Here is an 18436-nt window from a genome sequence, read left to right as displayed (position 1 = left end):
GGTCGCGACCCGAATCAAATTTCCCCATAAGGTTCAATGTAAATACGGTTAATCCATTCTGACCCCTCCGAATTTGGTCGCCAACTGATTTTGGTCACGTCCCGAATCAAATTTCCCCATAAGGTTCAATGTAATTATGGTTAATCTGTTCTGAACCATATGTATTTTTTTTTTAAACCACAAAAATATGACACAAAGTACAGTATGAAGAGAACGTTAACCTTGCTCGACCCGACTTCTGGCGTGGAGGACAGGAAGGCGAGTGGGGAGGCGGTTATTGCTTGGAGGGAGAGTCCCCCTCCCTACAGGAAGCCACGACCATATGTCACGGAAGGGAAAATGGCCACGGATCCGGTTCGTCACCCAATCCAGCGTTCGCGAACGGAGGCAAAATTTTGCGAACGGAGCTGTTCGTGACCCGAATTGGTCGTGAACAGAAGCGTTCGTGACCCGAGGTACCACTGTATTGCTTGAAATGAAGATTATCTGTATGTTGAAATATGTTGAAAAAGTCAAAAATTTCAACGGGGTGTACTTACTTTTTCACATAAGTATAAGTTGTTCCACATTAGTTTCATTTCTGTTTCAAATTATATCAAGCTGTGTTTTTAAAAACAGGGACTGGGATAGGATTTAGCCACTGTGTTAACTTTTTGATAAAATGTTTAAAGCCCTGGTATTCTCATCAACTTTGTCAAGGGAAACTGGGACAAACAGAATGGAATACAAATAGAGGAGGATTCCATTACACAAAGTCTTAACAATTTATTTGGCCTCCCTCCCAAAAATAAACAGCTAAAAATACTAACAAGGTTGAATAGGCTCAAGTCAACCCTGAGCTTTATTCACACTTTATTCACACTGCTTCCTGAGATGCTGCCAGATCAGAGACAAGACACTCTATTTTGCTTTTTGGAGTCTTTCCCAACTCCAACATGAAGAATAACAAATCTCCAAGAGTCAGCCATAGCAATTTGCAGTACGCTACAAGGTGGAGCTGAGGGGACACCCAGTACCAGGTGAGAGCTTTCAAAAATGACTTTAATAACAGACGGAGCTAACAGTCCAGGTATGCATATGGTGACCATATTTTACTGGAAAAAATAAAGGACAAACCTGAAAAAGGGGCAAATCTGAAAGAGGTTCATAAGGATATGTTTATAACTTTGCTTTACAAAGAAAAATTCAAGAGCAAAACCCCCAAAAAAGTTACAAAAACACATATTCTAATAAAAGTATCTAAAATCAAACAGTATATGTAAATTTATTTTAAAAAGACAATTCAATTTCCATATTTTTCACATGAATGTGAAAGTCTGTGAATTAAGCGTTACCATTTGTACGGTAAAAGTTTAAATGACCAAAATAAAGGACAGAAGTAAGTTTTTGAAAAATAAATAAATCTAAAAGGCAGCTTTCTGAAATAAAGGACTGCCCTTTATAATAAAAGACATATGGTCACTGTAGGTATGGAAGAAGCTGATGTAATATCTCCTAACACTCCACCAGTCACTTTTTGGTACAATGGGGGAAAGAAAGTAATTTCAGATCATACTGTACTTGACAAGATGTGTGAAAGTTTTTAGAGGAGATGCTTGAGAATGTAAATACTGGAGAAAAAGTCCAGCTCAAAATTATCAGCATTGACCAGGAAGCTTACCTGACTAAGGATCATGCTCCAATTCAAAAGAGATTGGCATTTATTGCTGCAAAGTTTCCTTACTTTCATTGCCTGGGATATAGCAGAATAAAAATAAAAAATGAGTAATGTAGAGTTTCTTAATTAATTACTACATTCAACTTGCTCCTTTTATAGGAGACCTGGGTTCTTGAGGATGGCTATTATTCTCATCTAATGCTATTGTGAAGGCAGCGTAGGGAGGGAAAAACCTAATGGAGGGATGAGTGTGTTATTTCTACCAAGCTTTGAACTTCATATGTAAAGTCATCCCCTTTTGATATGCTATTGCTATACTAATAACATTCATACAATACAGCAGATTAAATGTAATGTATATTTATCCTTTGCATATACATTCTTAAATTAAAGTGATAGAGCAGAAATTAGAACATGCTACATACAGGTGGGTTACGACAGCAATTGGGACTGGAATTTTTGTTGCTAAGCGATGTGGACATAAACCTCAATGTCATGTCACCACTTTGTTTACCGAGGGTAATCCCAGCATTCCCGGTTGCTGTCATAATCCCACGACTGTGTGGATCGTTAAGTGAGGACTTCACATGACTGCAACGTGGGAAGAGGCGGGAGTCCAGGTAAACAGGCTGGCAGGCGAGAGTTACTGGAGGGTAGGCAGGTGCCATGGACGGGTGCTACAGGGTATGAGCAGGTGGACAGGTGGGCAGGTGCGGGCTGGCGCTGTGGAACATGGGCAGGTGAAAAAGCAGTGGGAGCAGGAGCGACATGCAGAAGTGACTTGCAACCTCCTGCTGGCTTCCCCTTTGACTTTGCTTGTGGGAAGCCGGCAGGGAAGGTTGCAAATGGCAATCACATGACTGTGGGATGCTGCAACCATCATAATTGTGAGCCAGTTGCCAAGCGCCCAAATCATGATCATGTGACTATGGGGACACTGCAACAGCCACAACTTCAAGGACCAGTCATAAGTCCCCCTCGTTCAAAATATTTTGGTTTTACATGCAAAATGCTACCAATCTTTTACTGGTGGAAAAGACAGTATCTCCTGGCTAAGATTATTCTAACGTGACATGTAGTCCTCGACTTACAACCATTTGTTTAGCAACAATTCAAAGTTACAATGGTGCTGAAAAAAGTGACTTACGACTGATCCTTGCACTTACAACCACTGCAGCATTCCCGTGGTCACATGATCAAAATTTAAGTGCTTGGCAACCGGCATGTATTTACAACAGTTGCAACATCCTGGGGTCATGTGATTGCCATTTGCAACCTTCCTAGCCAGCTTCTGACAAGCAAAATCAATGGGGAACCATGTGATTCACTTAACAACTGTGTGATTTGCTTAACTACCACATGATTCACTTAAGAACTGCAGTGATTCGCTTAACGATTGCTGCAAAAAATATGAAAATTGGGTGCAGTCATGTGACACCTTGCTTAACGACCACATTGCATAACGATGAATTTTCCGGTCCCTATTGTGGTCATAAATCAAGGACTACATGTATAATAAATAATTATGCAGGATTTTGCCACTCAGAGCTTTCCAAAATTAGATCTGCATTTCAAATGGAACAGTCCAAGAGGATAGCTGAGCACCTCCCAGTGGTTGTATAATCCTTAACATATGATCTATTTGTTGAGTCCCTGCTTCAGTCTTGTTTAGTGGCTAAATTTGGATGCTCTCATATAAGATGAACTGAACAAATTGGTAAATCTGCCCCAAAGATGCTAAAATCTCTGCAATTTCACTCAATTTGTTCATGTATTATTTGAACACAGGCCAATAATTCTATCATTCTGAGACACTTATTCATGTCCTTCATCAAATATTTATCTCACCGAACAGAAGCTCTTTGTGGTGTACAGTGTTCTGTTTATAAAGATACCTTTGCACTAGAAGCAGTTAAATCCAAAATCCTTAGCTCTCTGTTCCTTGTTCTGTCACAGTTGAAGCCCACTTGAGGCTCTGCCAATCAAAGTACTGGCCTAAACACATCTATAGGATGAGTCCCTAATCCAGTTTGTATTGATAAACTGATACAATTTGCCATGGAAGAAGCAAACAACTTTCAATCTAATCTACTGTGGACTCACCCCCAAATCCCTATCTAAAACTTGGAATGAGCACAGAATTTCAATCACCACTGCCTATAACAAGCTCATTTCACCATCCCCAAATACTCTTACTTGCACCCTCACACAGGAGGGAACTCACGCTGGCATGCTTAAATACCTTCCATGATATTGACTTGGAGATTCAATATGTCCTATCCAGAGTACATTCAAACACTGAAATTAGTGTGGTCACATATGTACTTTTAAAATGCCCTATCTACCCTTGGAGGATGGAGTTAATCTCTCATCTAATCTCAAACCATCCAAACTGGTTCCAACAGGGAACAACATGTTTCCTATTAAATGACCAAGATTGAAAAGTCTGTAGGAAGGTAGCCAAATTCTATACATCTAAAAGGTGGGATAACAACTTGATGATAGTTGCCAGAACTGCCATCTTTTGCTGAAGGCTCAAGGTACACTCTGTTTTATGAATGATTATATCCCAATAGAAATTGGGGAGGCCTATTTCCATGAGTTACATCTGGCAGATGAGTCAGATGTTGGTTCCCTCCCACATTACATATCTGAGATATCTAAATTGGTTAATTGAATGAAAGCAGGAAAAAAACTGATCAGAAATATTCTAGGATGATGGGCCACAATATTGGCATGATTTTTACCTTTACTGCTGAAGGCCTAAAGCCTGGTCAGTCAGTATCGTAAGAAATTGGGACCTGACAATTATTATTCCTATTTTTTTAAAATGTGGATGAAATGAGCAGATACACTGTCACTGAATCAGTCTTTTAATCATCAGCAGCAAAGTTTATGCTAGGTATTTGTACTGGAAACTTCAGAACAGCTGTTCATTGAGAATATCTTGGTGGAAGATATCAAAATCTGTCCTTTTCTCCACTAAACCACTGTTGCACATCTAATTGAAAAATATATTCTGAAATCCAAATCATCTCTGTCCAGAGCTTTTGTTGATTTTAAGAATGCATTTGACCTTATTTCTAGTAAGATACATGGGACAAACTTAAAGCCTTACTGACTGGCCCTTGTTTACTTTCATGCATTAATTGTGTAACCATACTAGTTTGATAGGCCATTTAAGCGAACTGATTCCTACATGGAGAAAGGTTATATAATATATTAAAATGAATAGCCCCCCTTGTATTCATTTTAATATAAACACTTTTGTTTACACTATATGATTTGAAAAATCACCCTTCACACTTACAAATAAACATTTTAAAGTTTTTATGTGGCTGATATAGTAATCTTAATAATCTGGTTGGTTTCCACAGAGAATGCTAAATAAATTATACTAAGATTATGTTCTTTGCAAGAAGTTCATAATGGAACTTTCATGTGAAAAAGTTCAAATAGATTATCATGAGTAATTGTAATATTTTAACTATTTGTAGGTGAGTGGGAGTTAAGTGGGTGAATTTGTAATTCTAGAATTCTGAACAGGTAAAGAGGTATGGCAGCCATTTTTAAATGTAAGGGGAGTTCAGTCTATCCCTGTAGCTATATAGCTTCTTGAAACCAGTGTGTTTTCTCAGCTATTGATAGGATACAACTTACTTTTTTTTAGTGATGGGAAGTAATCTGTCTTCCATGGTAAAAACAACAACAGATATGTGTATGCTCCTGTAGTTCTAGAGCAGTAAAAACATGCTTTTGTGCTGTTTTTCCTGTAAAAAACTTTATTATGTATGTAATGTTAGCTCCACTTAAGATTATCCTTGCTTTTTTTCTCTTACATCAGGATGATAAGGTACCATGTAGGATAGCAAGATTTTGTGTGACTGCCAGCAGAATCCAAGGGTGAATAATGTCTACATTAACATCTTTGAATGCTTTTATTTTTATATTTCTACATGGCAGTATTTCATATATATTATATATTTTTAAAAATCCCTTCTCACCCCTATGGGTGGTATGTGTCTTCCTCAATCTCGGGTCCTCTACCAGAGCCCTGGGAATTTGAGGGTTCTGCACAGTATCTTAGCTGTTCCTAACACTGCACTCTTCTGGACAGAGAGCTCTGATATTGTTCCTGGGATCCATTAGAGCCACTCTCCCAGCTTAGGAGTCACACCTCAAGTGCTCCTACCACCACTGAGACCACTCGGCCCTTGACTTCCACATCCTCTCTAGTTCCTCCTTCAGGCCCTGGTACTTCTCCAGCTTCTCATACTCCTTCTTCCTGATGTTGCTGTCACTTGGCACCGCTACATCTATCACCACCACTGCCTTCTTGTCCTTGTCTACTACCACAGTGTCTGATTTATTGTCCAGTACCTGCCTGTCCATCTGGATCTGGAAGTTCCACAGAATCTTAGCCCTGTTATTCTCCACGACCATCTGTGGAATCTCCCATCTAGACCTGGGAGGGTCTAGCCTATACACTGTGTAGATGTTCCTGTGCACAATGCCAGCTACTTGGTTTTGCTGTTCAGTGTACTCTGTTCCTGCCTGCATCTTATACCCTGCCACTATGTGTTGGACTGTCTCTGAGGTCTCTCTGCACAGTCTGCACCTTGGATCCTGTCTACTGTGGTAGACCCCTGCTTCTATGGATCTGGTGCTTAGTGCCTGTTCTTGTGTTGCCATGAGCAGTGTCTCAGTGCTGTCTTTTAGTCCAGTCCTTTCCAGCCACTGGTAGGATTTCCTAATGTCAGCCACCCGAGCTGTGTCTCAATGGTACATCCCATGCAGGGTCTTGTTTTGCCATGGCACTTCCTCTGCTTGAACTTCCTCCCATGTCTGCTGCTGCCTTAGGCATTCTCTCAGCAGCTCATCTTTGGGTGCCATCTTACACCCTGGATGCTCTGGGTTTCATCCAGGACAGTGGCTTTGACACTCACCAGACCCTGCCTACCCTCCTTCCGTCTGGTGTACAGTCTCTGGGTGTTGGACTTGGGGGTGGAAACCTCCATACATTGTGAGGAGCCTCCATGTCGTCCTTTGGCCAGCTCACTATATCAGCAGGGTATCAGATGACTGGCAGGGTGTATGTGTTGATGGCATGGATTTTGTTCTTCCCATTGAGCTGGCTCTTCAGGACCTGTCTTATCCTTTGGTGGTACTTGGATGTTGCTGTCTTCCTTGCCTCCTCATCATGTTTCTCATGTGACTGTGGGATACCAAGGTACTTGTAACTGGTTTGTATGTCTGCTATCTGGCCTGCTGGTAGTTCCACCCCATCAGTCTTAATTACCTTCCCTCTCTTTACTATCATCCGGCCACACTTCTCCAGTCCGAATGACATCCCAGTGTTCTCACTGTAGATCTATGGATCAGTGAGTCAATGTCTCATTCACTCTTAGCATACAGCTTGATTTCATCCATGTAGAGAAGGTGGCTAATGATGGTTCCACTCTTGAACTTGTATCCATATCCCATCCTTGTGATTATCTGACTGAGGGGGTTTAAGCCTATGCGGAACAGCAGCGGGGACAGTGCATCACCTTGATGGCCACTTGTGCGAACTGTCTTGAATTGACTTCCGGTGTTGTCTTCCATAGTCCTGTTGAGTTCTCGAGGAAGGTCCTTAGTGTCCTGTTGACTTTGTATAGCACCAGGCATTCATAGATCCATGTGTGTGGCATTGAGTCGTAGGCTTTCCTGTAGTCAATCCAGGCTGTGCTCAGATTGATCTGTCTAGATTTTGAGTATTGAGCGACTGCTGTTTGAGTCTCTGATGTTGTTCCCAATGCCATTCTGAGCCATGCTCATGTACTGGCCCATATGGTCCTATAGCTTGTGGCTATGATGCCTGATAGGACTTTCCATGTTGTGGGGAGGCAGGTTATTGGCCGGTAGTTGGATGGTACTGTTTCCTTGTGGGGGTCTTTCATGATCAGCACTGTTCTACCTTGTGTTAGCCAGTTTGGGTGGGAGCCTGCTGCTAGCAACTGGTTCATCTGTCCTGCTTGGTGTTCATGCACTGCTGTTAGTTTCTTTAGCCAGTAGGTGTGAATCATGTCTGGGCCAGGTGCTGTCCAGCTCTTCATGTTCTTGACCTGCTGTTGGATGTCTGCTATTGTGATGATGACTGGTTCCTGTTCTGGGAGATTGCTGTGGTCTGCTCTCAGGTCCTGCAGCCACTTTGCACTGGTATTATGTATCTTCTCTTTCTCCCATAAGTTCTTCCAGTACTGTTCAGTTTCTCTATTGGTGCACTGCAGTTGGGAGTACTGTGTTGTTGCACTGCAGTTGGGAGTACACCTTGGATGGTTCTTCGGAGAACAGGGCATTTATCTTCTTGGCCTCTTTTTCTCTAGTGTATCTCCTTAGCTTGGCAGCCAGTGCTGTGAGCCTTTGTTTAGCACTCTCTAGGGCTTCAGATGATGTCAGGCCCTTGTATTTTTTCAGTAGCTGAGTTTTATCCTTAATCTCCATACCTCTCTGTAGTTCCAGCAGCTGACTAACTTCTCTCTGAGTTGCTTGATCTTAGCCTCCAACCTCATTTTCCAAGGGGAATATGTACTGCTTTTCTTCTTGATTGTGTAGCCAAACATCTCCAGGATTACAGCAGCTATAGCATATACCAGTTCATTGGTTTGAGTTATAGTGGTAGTAGGGATTGTCATGAGGGCTCGGTTGGCATCTTCTAACATACTATCTTCTAACATACTACCATCCACTGAGCCTTGATAATTGGTCTCAAGGATTGACTGTAGCTAGTTTATCCATGATCTTGTACCTCATATCAGCTGCTGTGCTTTGTAATGGAGGGGGTGGCAGTGACATTCCAGCTTCAGGTGTTAGCTGCATATACAGTTGTTCTTCCGGGTCTTCTTGATGTATAGTTGGTCTATCTCAAGTTGTGAGAGCAGCTTCCTCTTTACTATGTTGAACCATTGGGTAACTAGCTGTTTCTCAGCTAGTGTGAATGTAGGTCTTCTGTCCATCCATAATTCCCTCATACGTTTCATATATCCCCTCTCAATAGGTCTGCTGCTGTAGTAGCATTCCATCAATTCCAGGTTCTCTTGTCTCATCCATGTATGGTTTGTTCCAGTAGCCCACTTATCGTCAGATTGTCCTGGCTCCCCAACATCTGGCACAGACCTTGTTAATCCAGGCGATGTCCAAGCCAGCATGACTCTCTTAGTTCATGTCACTCTCATATTTGAGGTAGGCAGGTGAAGCGTTAGGGGGTCTTTGCCCAAGGACCCCTATTGGTAAGGTAGGCACCAGACCAGATTTGAACCCCAGTCTCCCATGTCAAAGGGCGGTGCTCTAACCACTACGCTATCCAGTCACACACACACACACACGAACACACAATTAGATGTAGTTGGGGGTCATAAGAAAGGCTGATCTGTACACTGATGCTTATTTCAGTGAAAATAAACTTGGAAAGACAGATTTTAATTATAAAGTTAATTACATTAATTCTAGTAGGGGAACTTTATAGTATTGTTAAAAATCATCTGTATTTATCATAGTATTTATCTTTCAGATTCTAATTATGGTGGAAAGATTCCAATTGTGTGTTTTGCCCAAGGAGGAGGAAAAGAAACTCTGAAAGTAAGATTTTTCCTAAGCCCCAGAGGCATTCATAGAAAAAGCTAATCTTTCAGCATTTTTTTTAGTCCTTTTGGTGACTTTTTCCATAAAATAATCTAGCTTTTTTTGATATTTTGAATGTGTGGCTTTCCATCCTTTTAAGTACATTTGTTTGTTTTATAAATTGCATTTCAGTTAGTCTGGAAAACAACTCTCTGTCATGCATTTCTGGTCATGAATAGTACAGAAAGACCAAAAAAGAAAAGTAAAGAAAAGTGGCAGGTACACAAGCAGGGCTATGCAATGTGTTGCATTCAATTCTGAAAAGCTATTTCAGAGCATGGAGAAGCTGGAATGCAGCACCAATTAGTGTCTCATTAAAGCACCTGCATTCCACACAAAGGAAGGCAGTATGTGGAGTCCTTGGTACTCTCTGAACTTGCTTGTTTCCTTGCAGATGTTTCGTTACCTGACTAGGTAACATCATCAGTGCTAGTGAGTGTGGGGTTAGGGTGGGGGGCTCTGTGGAATGGAACTTATTATAAAAACTGGTGAGTAAATCTTTACATCCCTGGAATTCAGGATAGCTGGAAGACTTTTTTTAACACTGAAAATAATTATAGAAAGGAAAGGCATCCCCCTCTTGAAATGCATGATCAATCTGTATTCTCTTATACTTCTTTCATGGCATTGGAGAGTAATAACATGCGGAGTCCTTGGGGTTCTCTGAGCTTGGTTGTTTTCTTGCAGGCATTTCATTATCTGGCTAAGTAACATCTTCAGTACTAAAAGGGAGTGGGGTTTGCTCTCTGTTCGTATACAGTAGCTTGCCCTGCTAGTTTTGGTGGGGGTGTGGTTTTCTCCTTGGTAGGTCCTTGATTAGGGTATTGTTTTCTGCTTGGTTGTTTGTTTGGTGTTAATCCCTGCTTACCTGGTTGTTGACTGGTGGAGAAGATGTGTTCTGGTCTTTTTGTTTCCTTCTTAGCTTTCTTATTGTCTCTTTTGAATGGCATGTAAATGTGGTTTATCTCTATGTATCTACTGATGGCTGATTTGTCTGAATGCCAAGCTTCCAGGAATTCCCTAGTGTTTTTGGATTTAGCTTAATCTAGGATCCTCACAGTATCCCAGTTGAGTCTATGGTTGAGTCTGTCCATGTGTTGTGAGATTAAGGAGTTTTCATAATGTCTTCGACTTCTAGTTGGTGTTCATGGTTGCGCTCTGCTAGTCTTCTACCTATCTGTCCTACACAGTGGCTGTTACAATCCTTACAACACTGTATGTTGAGGATGACTCCTGTTTTTTCTTCTTGGGCTACTGGATCTTTTGGTTTACTTAAGATGTTTTGGAGGGCTTAAGATGTTTTGGAGGGCACTTCCACACATACAACCAAAAATATGAATCCAGTATGTAGACGACATCTTCGTTATAATGAAAAAGGAACAACTAGAGAAGACATATGAAACAATCAACAACATCTTTAAAGGAATAAAATTCACAAGGGAAGAAGAAAACAACACACTTCCCTTCCTGGATATCCTCTTCAGCAGAGGAAACAATGGCATATTAGAAACACAAGTCTATCGAAAAACAACCCACACTAACCAAGTGCTCCATTACCAAAGTAACAACCCAACCTCCCACAAGAGGAGCTGTGTAAGAACATCATTCAGACAAGTACAAATGCACTGTAGCAACGCAGAACACCAAAAAAAGGAAACAGACCACCTATACAGCATCTTACAACAAAATGGGTACCCACGCAACTTTATCAACAAGTGCCTGACCACTCAACCCACTACAGCACAACCAACACGAGATATAAAAGGATAACACTAGCATACATCAAAAACATCTCAGAAGCAACCAACGGAGTATTACAACCATACAATATCACCATAGCACACAAACCAACTAAAGCCTTCCAAAACATCGTAAGTATACCAAAAGACCCAATAACCGAAGAAGAAAAATCAGGAGTGATCTACAACATACAATGTAACAATTGTAACCCTATGTAGGACAGACAGGCAGAGGATTATCACACCCCCACCAAAACTGGCAGGGCAAGCTACTGTATATAAACAGGGAGCAAACCCCACGCTCACTAGCACTGATGAGGTTACATAATCAGGTAATGAAACGTCTACAAGCAAACAACCAAGCTCAGAGAGCACCAAGGACTCTTCAACCCTGAGTTATTTTCTCTTCTATTGAACTATGTCCATGAACATACTAAATGTTAGATAAATAAATAAATGCTGATATAAAGTTGTCATATTCCTGGAAGGATATATCCAAACAATGTTCAGAGAGGAGAAGGGACAAATAAAAATTATGGCCTCTCCAGGAAATGTATAAAGGTTATTTTATTTTTTTTAAGCAACATTTGGAAAGAACTGGCATGCTTTGGTGTCTCCTTATTTCCAAGAGAGCCACTGGATTCTATATAGGCTCCATTGGCACTTAAGAAATAAAAATGTGGGGTTGTTGTAATCCTCTGCACAGGTAAGCTTAGGTGTCAGACAGCATCTTGGGCAGCTAAAAGGCTCATGTGAGAAAGAGCAATCTTACTCAGTTGCCTTCTAGTCAATGGTATGATTACCGATATCCACTTCTTAATAGACAAGCCCTCCCTTACTTTGAGCACACATGGCATATTCTGACAATACCCAATGGGCCTGTTCAGTTATATTTTCTAAATGAGGCAACAACTGGTTCCAATAACTTATCACAACCGCCAACCAGCCACCCAACTGCAAGGCTGCCAATAACTCTGGTTTCTTTTCATATTGTATAACCTTTTGCTCCTAATACTTCCATCAGCTTCTGTGATGGCTATCATATACTATGGATGAGTTCCACATGATACAATACAGTAAAAAATGAAGAATATTACATTATGCCTGCCATTAAACATAAATTTCTTACATTAAAAAACCTTAGCCCTCTCCTAAATTCACCACCCATGTGACATATGAAATCCAGATGTGAACTGTGTATGAAATCCAGATGTCAACGACTGTACCTAAAGATCTCTTACCCTGCTTTCTTCATTTAAATTTCTGTTGACTAATGCTCAAATTCCAAAACACTTTTTTACTAGATATATGAGCAAAGGTAGCCAAATTGTTGAATATATCATCCCCATCAACCAAATGGTTTCTTCATGGTGCAGAATAGAGGAAAGAGCACCTGGTGTCCCACTTTCCATCTCTATTCTGGTATTGCTACATACATAAAACGGTTAAAGGTGGAACAACCAAAGACCTTTGGGACTGTCTATCCCATTTTGCAAACAAACAGTTATGGGGCCAGTAGATAAATACTATACTAAATAATGAGCACCTAGAACAACCAAAATACCCCAGTTTTTATTTTCAGGCACTTGGTCTGTCATACAGCTGAATTAGCACTCAGAGCCCACACATTGTAGATATCATTAAGATTTAAAACATTCTAATTGAGGAACATTTTTTTTGATGCCTATAAAACTAGCATAAAATTGTTGAAAATGGCAGTGACTTTGGGACCAGAAAATCTCATCCTTGAAGGTGGGAAAGAATACAATATGTGGATGGAATATGAAGGGTGAAGCATTGTTTGAAAAGCTGGACCTCTTAAAGGTTTTGGAGATGCCATGCCCAGAAGCCCAAGCTAGGGTAACTTGGATGAAATAGGGCAGGTTACTGAAATCTGAAATAATTCAAAGATTGAACTTGACAAACTATATGTTGATTCAAAACTGCTTTAGAAAAGGAGATTTGGGACAAGCTATGCACACTCAGGAATGAGCAGTAATACTTTAATGTCCAGAAATAGTAAATCTGAAATATCAGGGAATGGATTTTTAATGGAACGTATGTCAACATGTTTTCTGAATAGAACGATACTAAAACAAATGGTGCGTATCTTTCTGAAGTTTTCACCAAGGAACTGTTATTAAGTCCATTACCAGAAAACTATAAATACATAATAGAGTTCATTAAATGTCATGATGTTTCCCTTGAAAATGTAACTGCCAAATTGGAGACATACCAGCCTGAACTGAATGATGCAACTGAAGGGAATTCTCTACACAAGATAAAAAGGAGAAACATAGTCTCTTGTTACTGCAATAGGAAAAGGCATATTAAGAGATTTTTCAAAGATTTACAAAGAATAGAAAATTTTACATAGTTAAAACCCATACAACAGAGAAAGATAATGAGATGAAATGTCCTTAAAGAAAAGTCAAGCCTGCACATGAATTGCAAAAATAATATGATGGAGAAAAAACCAAATAAATGCTTACTTGAAATTGGATATAATTTTGAATTTGAAAAGAAAAACAAATTTTTGCTGGATAGTAATAATATCAAGTCAATATATCTGTGTTTGATTAATCTTATTAAGGAAAAGTTAATTTAGGAAATGGAATGTTGATAGCTGTATGTAGAAAAGGTGGTACAATATTAAACTGAAATGCTTGATAAATCGTAATAAAAGTAGGAATATTCCAAGAAGCATATTATGTACTTGAATCAGATGCAAATTACATAAGCCTGTGTTATCTTATGCAACATGATTGCAAAAATGTTGATTTTGCACTGTTAGAAAGGAAGCTTCATTGTGGAAAGCACAATGAAACTAATCTGCTGGAGCTTATACAAGCTAAACTAAAGTAGCAGGGTGTACAGTATGTGTAATAATAATAATTCTGCAAAATGGCATAGAAGATTCAGTCACATGCTTGAGTCTGTTGTAAGGAAATAAAGGATGCGGACCTAGCGATTGGATTAAATGTTTGTGCTTGCAAGAAACAAAGAGAATCAAAATGTGTTGTTGAAAAGAAGAGGAACAGTTTCCCCGGGGTTGAATTCAAACAAGCCAGCCCACCAGAACTTATTTTTTCAGACTTTTGTAGTGTCATGCCAATCAAAACAAAGGGCAGAAAAAACTACTTTGTAATATTAATTGACTGTTACTTGCACATCTTTCTTAACCAGTGTTTCTCAACCTCAACAACTTTAAGATGTGTGGACTTCAACTGCATGTTGGCTGGGGAGTTCTGGGAGTTGGAGTCCACACATCTTAAAGCTGCCAAGGTTGAGAAACACTGCTGTTAAGCAATAAGTGAAGTATTTGAGAATTTCAAACTATACAGTTCTTAATGTAGAAAACAAGTTCGAAAGAAAAATAAAGACATTAAAGACTTATAATGGAAGAGAATATTGCAATTGGGAATTTGAAAATAATTTGAATAATAAAGTCATAAAACATGAAAAAAAATTAAGTTATAACCAGAACAAAATAGGGTTGCAGAAATAACCAATCTCAACCAAATTGTTTGAAGACAACATGGAATGTATAAGAACTGCAAACACAAAGCAGTCCAGATGATCCATATGAAACACACAGATGATCAACTGCACTATGCAAGTAAAAAGAAGTACTGTCCAACTGATATGGTGGCAGTTGTACCTAGCACGCCACTGCCCAGGATTTCTTCTTCAGGCTGAGAGAAGGATTGGGACTCAGCATGAAATGATGCCAGGTGATATAACCTATTACAGTTCAACGCATGGAGCTGATGAGAAGGGGGATGTTGGATACATCATCTTCATCTACCAAATGGTTTCCTCCTGGTACAGAATAGAGGAGGGATTACCTGGTGTCCCACTTTCCATCTCTGTTCTGCTACTGCTATGTACATAAAAGGGTTACAGCTGGAATAACCAAAGGCCACTCCCCTTGGGACTGACCATGCTAATTAGCCACAATATATATATATATATTCCAGTGGATCTTGAAAGTTCTGTGACTTTTGCTATATAAGTAAATACATACTGTAAATTGTTGCCTGTTGTTTACACACCCACCCACTCACTGAGCTTTTGCCTGTCCTCTATCCTGTTTTTGCCAGTTAGCTGTTTTTGGGTTTGCTGTTAATAAATAAATATCAAGCTTTATATTTTTGCTAGCTGAACTAAGTAGCTTGTGTGCTTGCTCTGATCTGAATACAGGAATTGACTGGGAACGTGTTGGGTGCAAACGTAACTGGAAATTACAATAATTTTCCAACAGAAATTAGGAACCTATCCTAAACATAAAAAAATATTTCTATACTTCTGCTTTTACTTTTAATCATCCTAATGTTCATCACCAATTTTAAGGAAGATTGTTTGAAAGAGATACGTTCCATTTCCATGGATTTACTTACTTTGGACAGAACACGTGCCATTCCCAAATATATGGGGGGGGGTGTCATTTACTGAGGTCCACCAAAGTATTTTTGCTGGTTCTTCCTGAAAAACGCCTGGTTTCTTTGTGATGGTATTGGTGGAAAGCTTAAACGAATAAACCACATTCCAAGGAGGAAACTTTTATTATACTTTCCAAGCCCAGTTGCCTCTGCACTACATTTCCCAGGGTGCCGCTGACAGCCGAAGAGACTTCCCGAGTGGACCGGATTGCAGCAGTTCAGGTGCACCGGAGAACTGGGAATTCTCTCGGAGTCGGCTAACCTTGCTGAAGATAGCGCGGGAGCAGGAGCGGCAAAAGATAACAATGGCTGGTGGCGATGGATGGCTAATAAGTGAGAAAACTGTGTGAGAGAGAGACGGACAGACCTAGTCATCTTCCATTCCTGTTTTTCCAAACGTAATTTTAACAACCGATCTAAACGGGCTAGATAACCCAAACAAGTTAAGAAGCCTTTAAGAAATGTTGTGATTGCTCAGTGTGCTTAGGCCCTGTGATGAAGACTAGAACAGTTTTCACTTAAAGCAGACCTAATAGGTTTAGCCATGTCCTATCGAATGTGCTTCTAGATGACAGTTTGTCTAACCACTATAGTGTAAACTGGAAGTACACAAACCAGGAAAGCCTTTCAGAAGAGCAGTAAGTGTGGCTTCTGTTCTGGTACAGTAGATCTACTTTAATAGAAAGCAGTACTTTTTAAAAAGAGGGCTACTTGTAGACAATGAAAATTAGATTACAATAACTGTTCTGCATGACACTTTCAGCTGAACATGTGGTGTTTTTCAAATCAGTTAACTAGGCCCTGCAACGGCGAGTCTGTCATCCACATCATGTACCCCTAGCTGTTCTGGCATAATGCCACATGACTGGCTGGAGTGATGGGGGTGTCATGAATGAGGATTGCCAGGATTGATGGTTGTGCGTGTGTTATTTTGTACATACAAAAGCACTATGACTACTGGAAGCAGCTGTATGCACAGCTGGACTCACGTATATCCCATACATAGAGCTGGAAAACTGTTCTGTGAACTTTAATTGTCAGTAGTCTCTTCCATAGGCGATTAACACTGCCATCAAGAACAAAATTCCCTGTGTTGTGGTGGAAGGTTCTGGTCAGATAGCAGATGTGATTGCAAGCTTGACAGAGGCTGAAGGCACCTTGACTTCCTCATCTGTTAAAGAGAGATTGCTCAGATACTTGCCTCGCACACTTTCTAGACTCGGTGAAGAGGAAATTGAGAGTTGGATCAAATGTGTAAGTGTATAAATTCTTTCTTTATGTAACTGGGAGATTTACTGGTTGTACATATAATTAATTTGCTGGACTGTGTTGTAGAGCTTGATGAATGCTGACCTAAGAGAAAAGGGGAAAATGTATTCTGCTTCAGATAGTTCAGGGCTTAGATGCAATAGCTAGTTTTAATATTTTCCTAATTTATTAATTTATTAATAATAAAATTTATAATGCAGTTTATATCCTGCTCTTCACTTTAAAAGAATTCTTAAGACAATTTACAAAGTATACAAAATAACAATAAAATTATAAAACGAGTTAAATGATAAAAATACATTAAATATATTTTAAAAGAACATCTCAAATGGAAAGACTTGTAAAACTAGAAACAGATTTTTTTCTTTAGCTATATCATGATGAATTGAAGCAAAAACTAAAGCAGAATTAATTGAAGCCACAAAGAATGATATTTCTTAGGACAATATGAGCATGCTTTGAGAAACAGTGTGATATTTTCAACTGCTATGCCTTGTTTATTGCTAAGAATGTGACTGCTTTCCCACTGACTTGTCTTTCTGGTTCCTTTTTTATAGCATTTCACTATGAACTACCAAGAGACCATTTTGAAATTCTATAGAATCTGTGCTAATTATTTGTAATAATCTGTATTAATTATTTACAATTTTCCCCAGATATATAGCTACAGAGAGAGAGAGTGATGGCACTTAGAACATCTCCTCACTCAAATATTTATTTGTGTGTTTCAAGGTAGATAACCTTTTTGGGCTAGGGCACATTTTTGCCTGCATTAGGAAGCTTTCTGTTCACAAATGATGGGGTGGGGGGCTGGCTGGCACAAAATTTAACACCCATTTATTAGAAGGCAGATTAGAGCTGTCAAATCTGGGGAGGTACTAGATGCCAGGAAGGGGCTGAAGTTTTCTGTATCGCTGTGCTGTTGTCCAGATTTTTGCAGCCCTGATTCATTAACCCTACAATTAGTTCCGCAGATGCTGTTTGGTTACTTAATTTATATCCTGTGAACCCAAAATATGAGATAATCCAAGAGTCCTGAACATGTGGGTTGTGACCCCTTGAGGGTTTGCAAGCAACTAGCAGGAGAGTTCCAGTTTTTTTTTTTAGAAACATGATCAGGCTTCTCCAGGCAGTGTGCTTGCTGCTAAAACTCACTCTAGGCTTTGCCTGTGCAAGCTTGGTGTAGACAATTATGGTATTGCAAAGTCCAAGAATCCCATGGTAAAATGTAGTTATTAAAAGTAGTTTATTTATTTATAAACAGAGCTCTTTTCTTTGGTTAGTTGACAGCAAAATTGTATTGTACACTGTATAGTGCTAGACAGATGTTCAGTATCTGAGCTTTGCTTGATGTTGCTTTTGTTCCTTTTGAATGTCTTTTCCTTTTGCTGTCTGCTTTTTTTTTTTTCCTTTTGGCTTTTTTCTCCCTGAAAATTAGTAACACTCAGTTTATGCCAAAAACACTCAGAATTTGTTAACAGCTTCTGTCACTTTCCCAATCAACTATTTGAGGACTGAATTGGTGGAGAGAATCAGGAAGAGCCTTCACCAGAGCTGACATGACAGGTAGTCCTTGCTTAATGACTGTTCATTTAATGATGGTTCAAAGTTACTATGCCCTCGGAAAAAGTGATTTACGATCTGTACTCACACTTATGACCATTGCATAC

The 18436-nt window shown here is 39.7% G+C and overlaps 1 protein-coding gene across 2 annotated transcripts in view; it reads left to right on the top strand.

Moving 5' to 3' along the window:
- TRPM8 (transient receptor potential cation channel subfamily M member 8) overlaps window positions 1–18436 on the top strand; it is an 87303-nt gene that overhangs the window by 13176 nt on the left and 55691 nt on the right. For both annotated transcript variants that reach the window (XM_088132837.1, XM_088132834.1), the window contains exons 7-8: window positions 9207–9274; window positions 16554–16751. In XM_088132837.1, coding sequence (XP_087988963.1) covers window positions 9207–9274; window positions 16554–16751 — 266 coding nt within the window. The remainder of the gene's footprint in view (window positions 1–9206; window positions 9275–16553; window positions 16752–18436) is intronic.

Source organism: Python bivittatus, unplaced genomic scaffold (assembly GCF_059951505.1).
Source record: "Python bivittatus isolate LINGU-HERP-01145 unplaced genomic scaffold, Pbiv_v1 ctg000020_np1212, whole genome shotgun sequence".
NCBI classification, from domain to species: Eukaryota; Metazoa; Chordata; class Lepidosauria; order Squamata; family Pythonidae; genus Python; species Python bivittatus.
The sequence above is the reverse complement of the archived record's forward strand: the minus strand, read 5'-3'. Positions and strand labels throughout refer to the sequence as shown.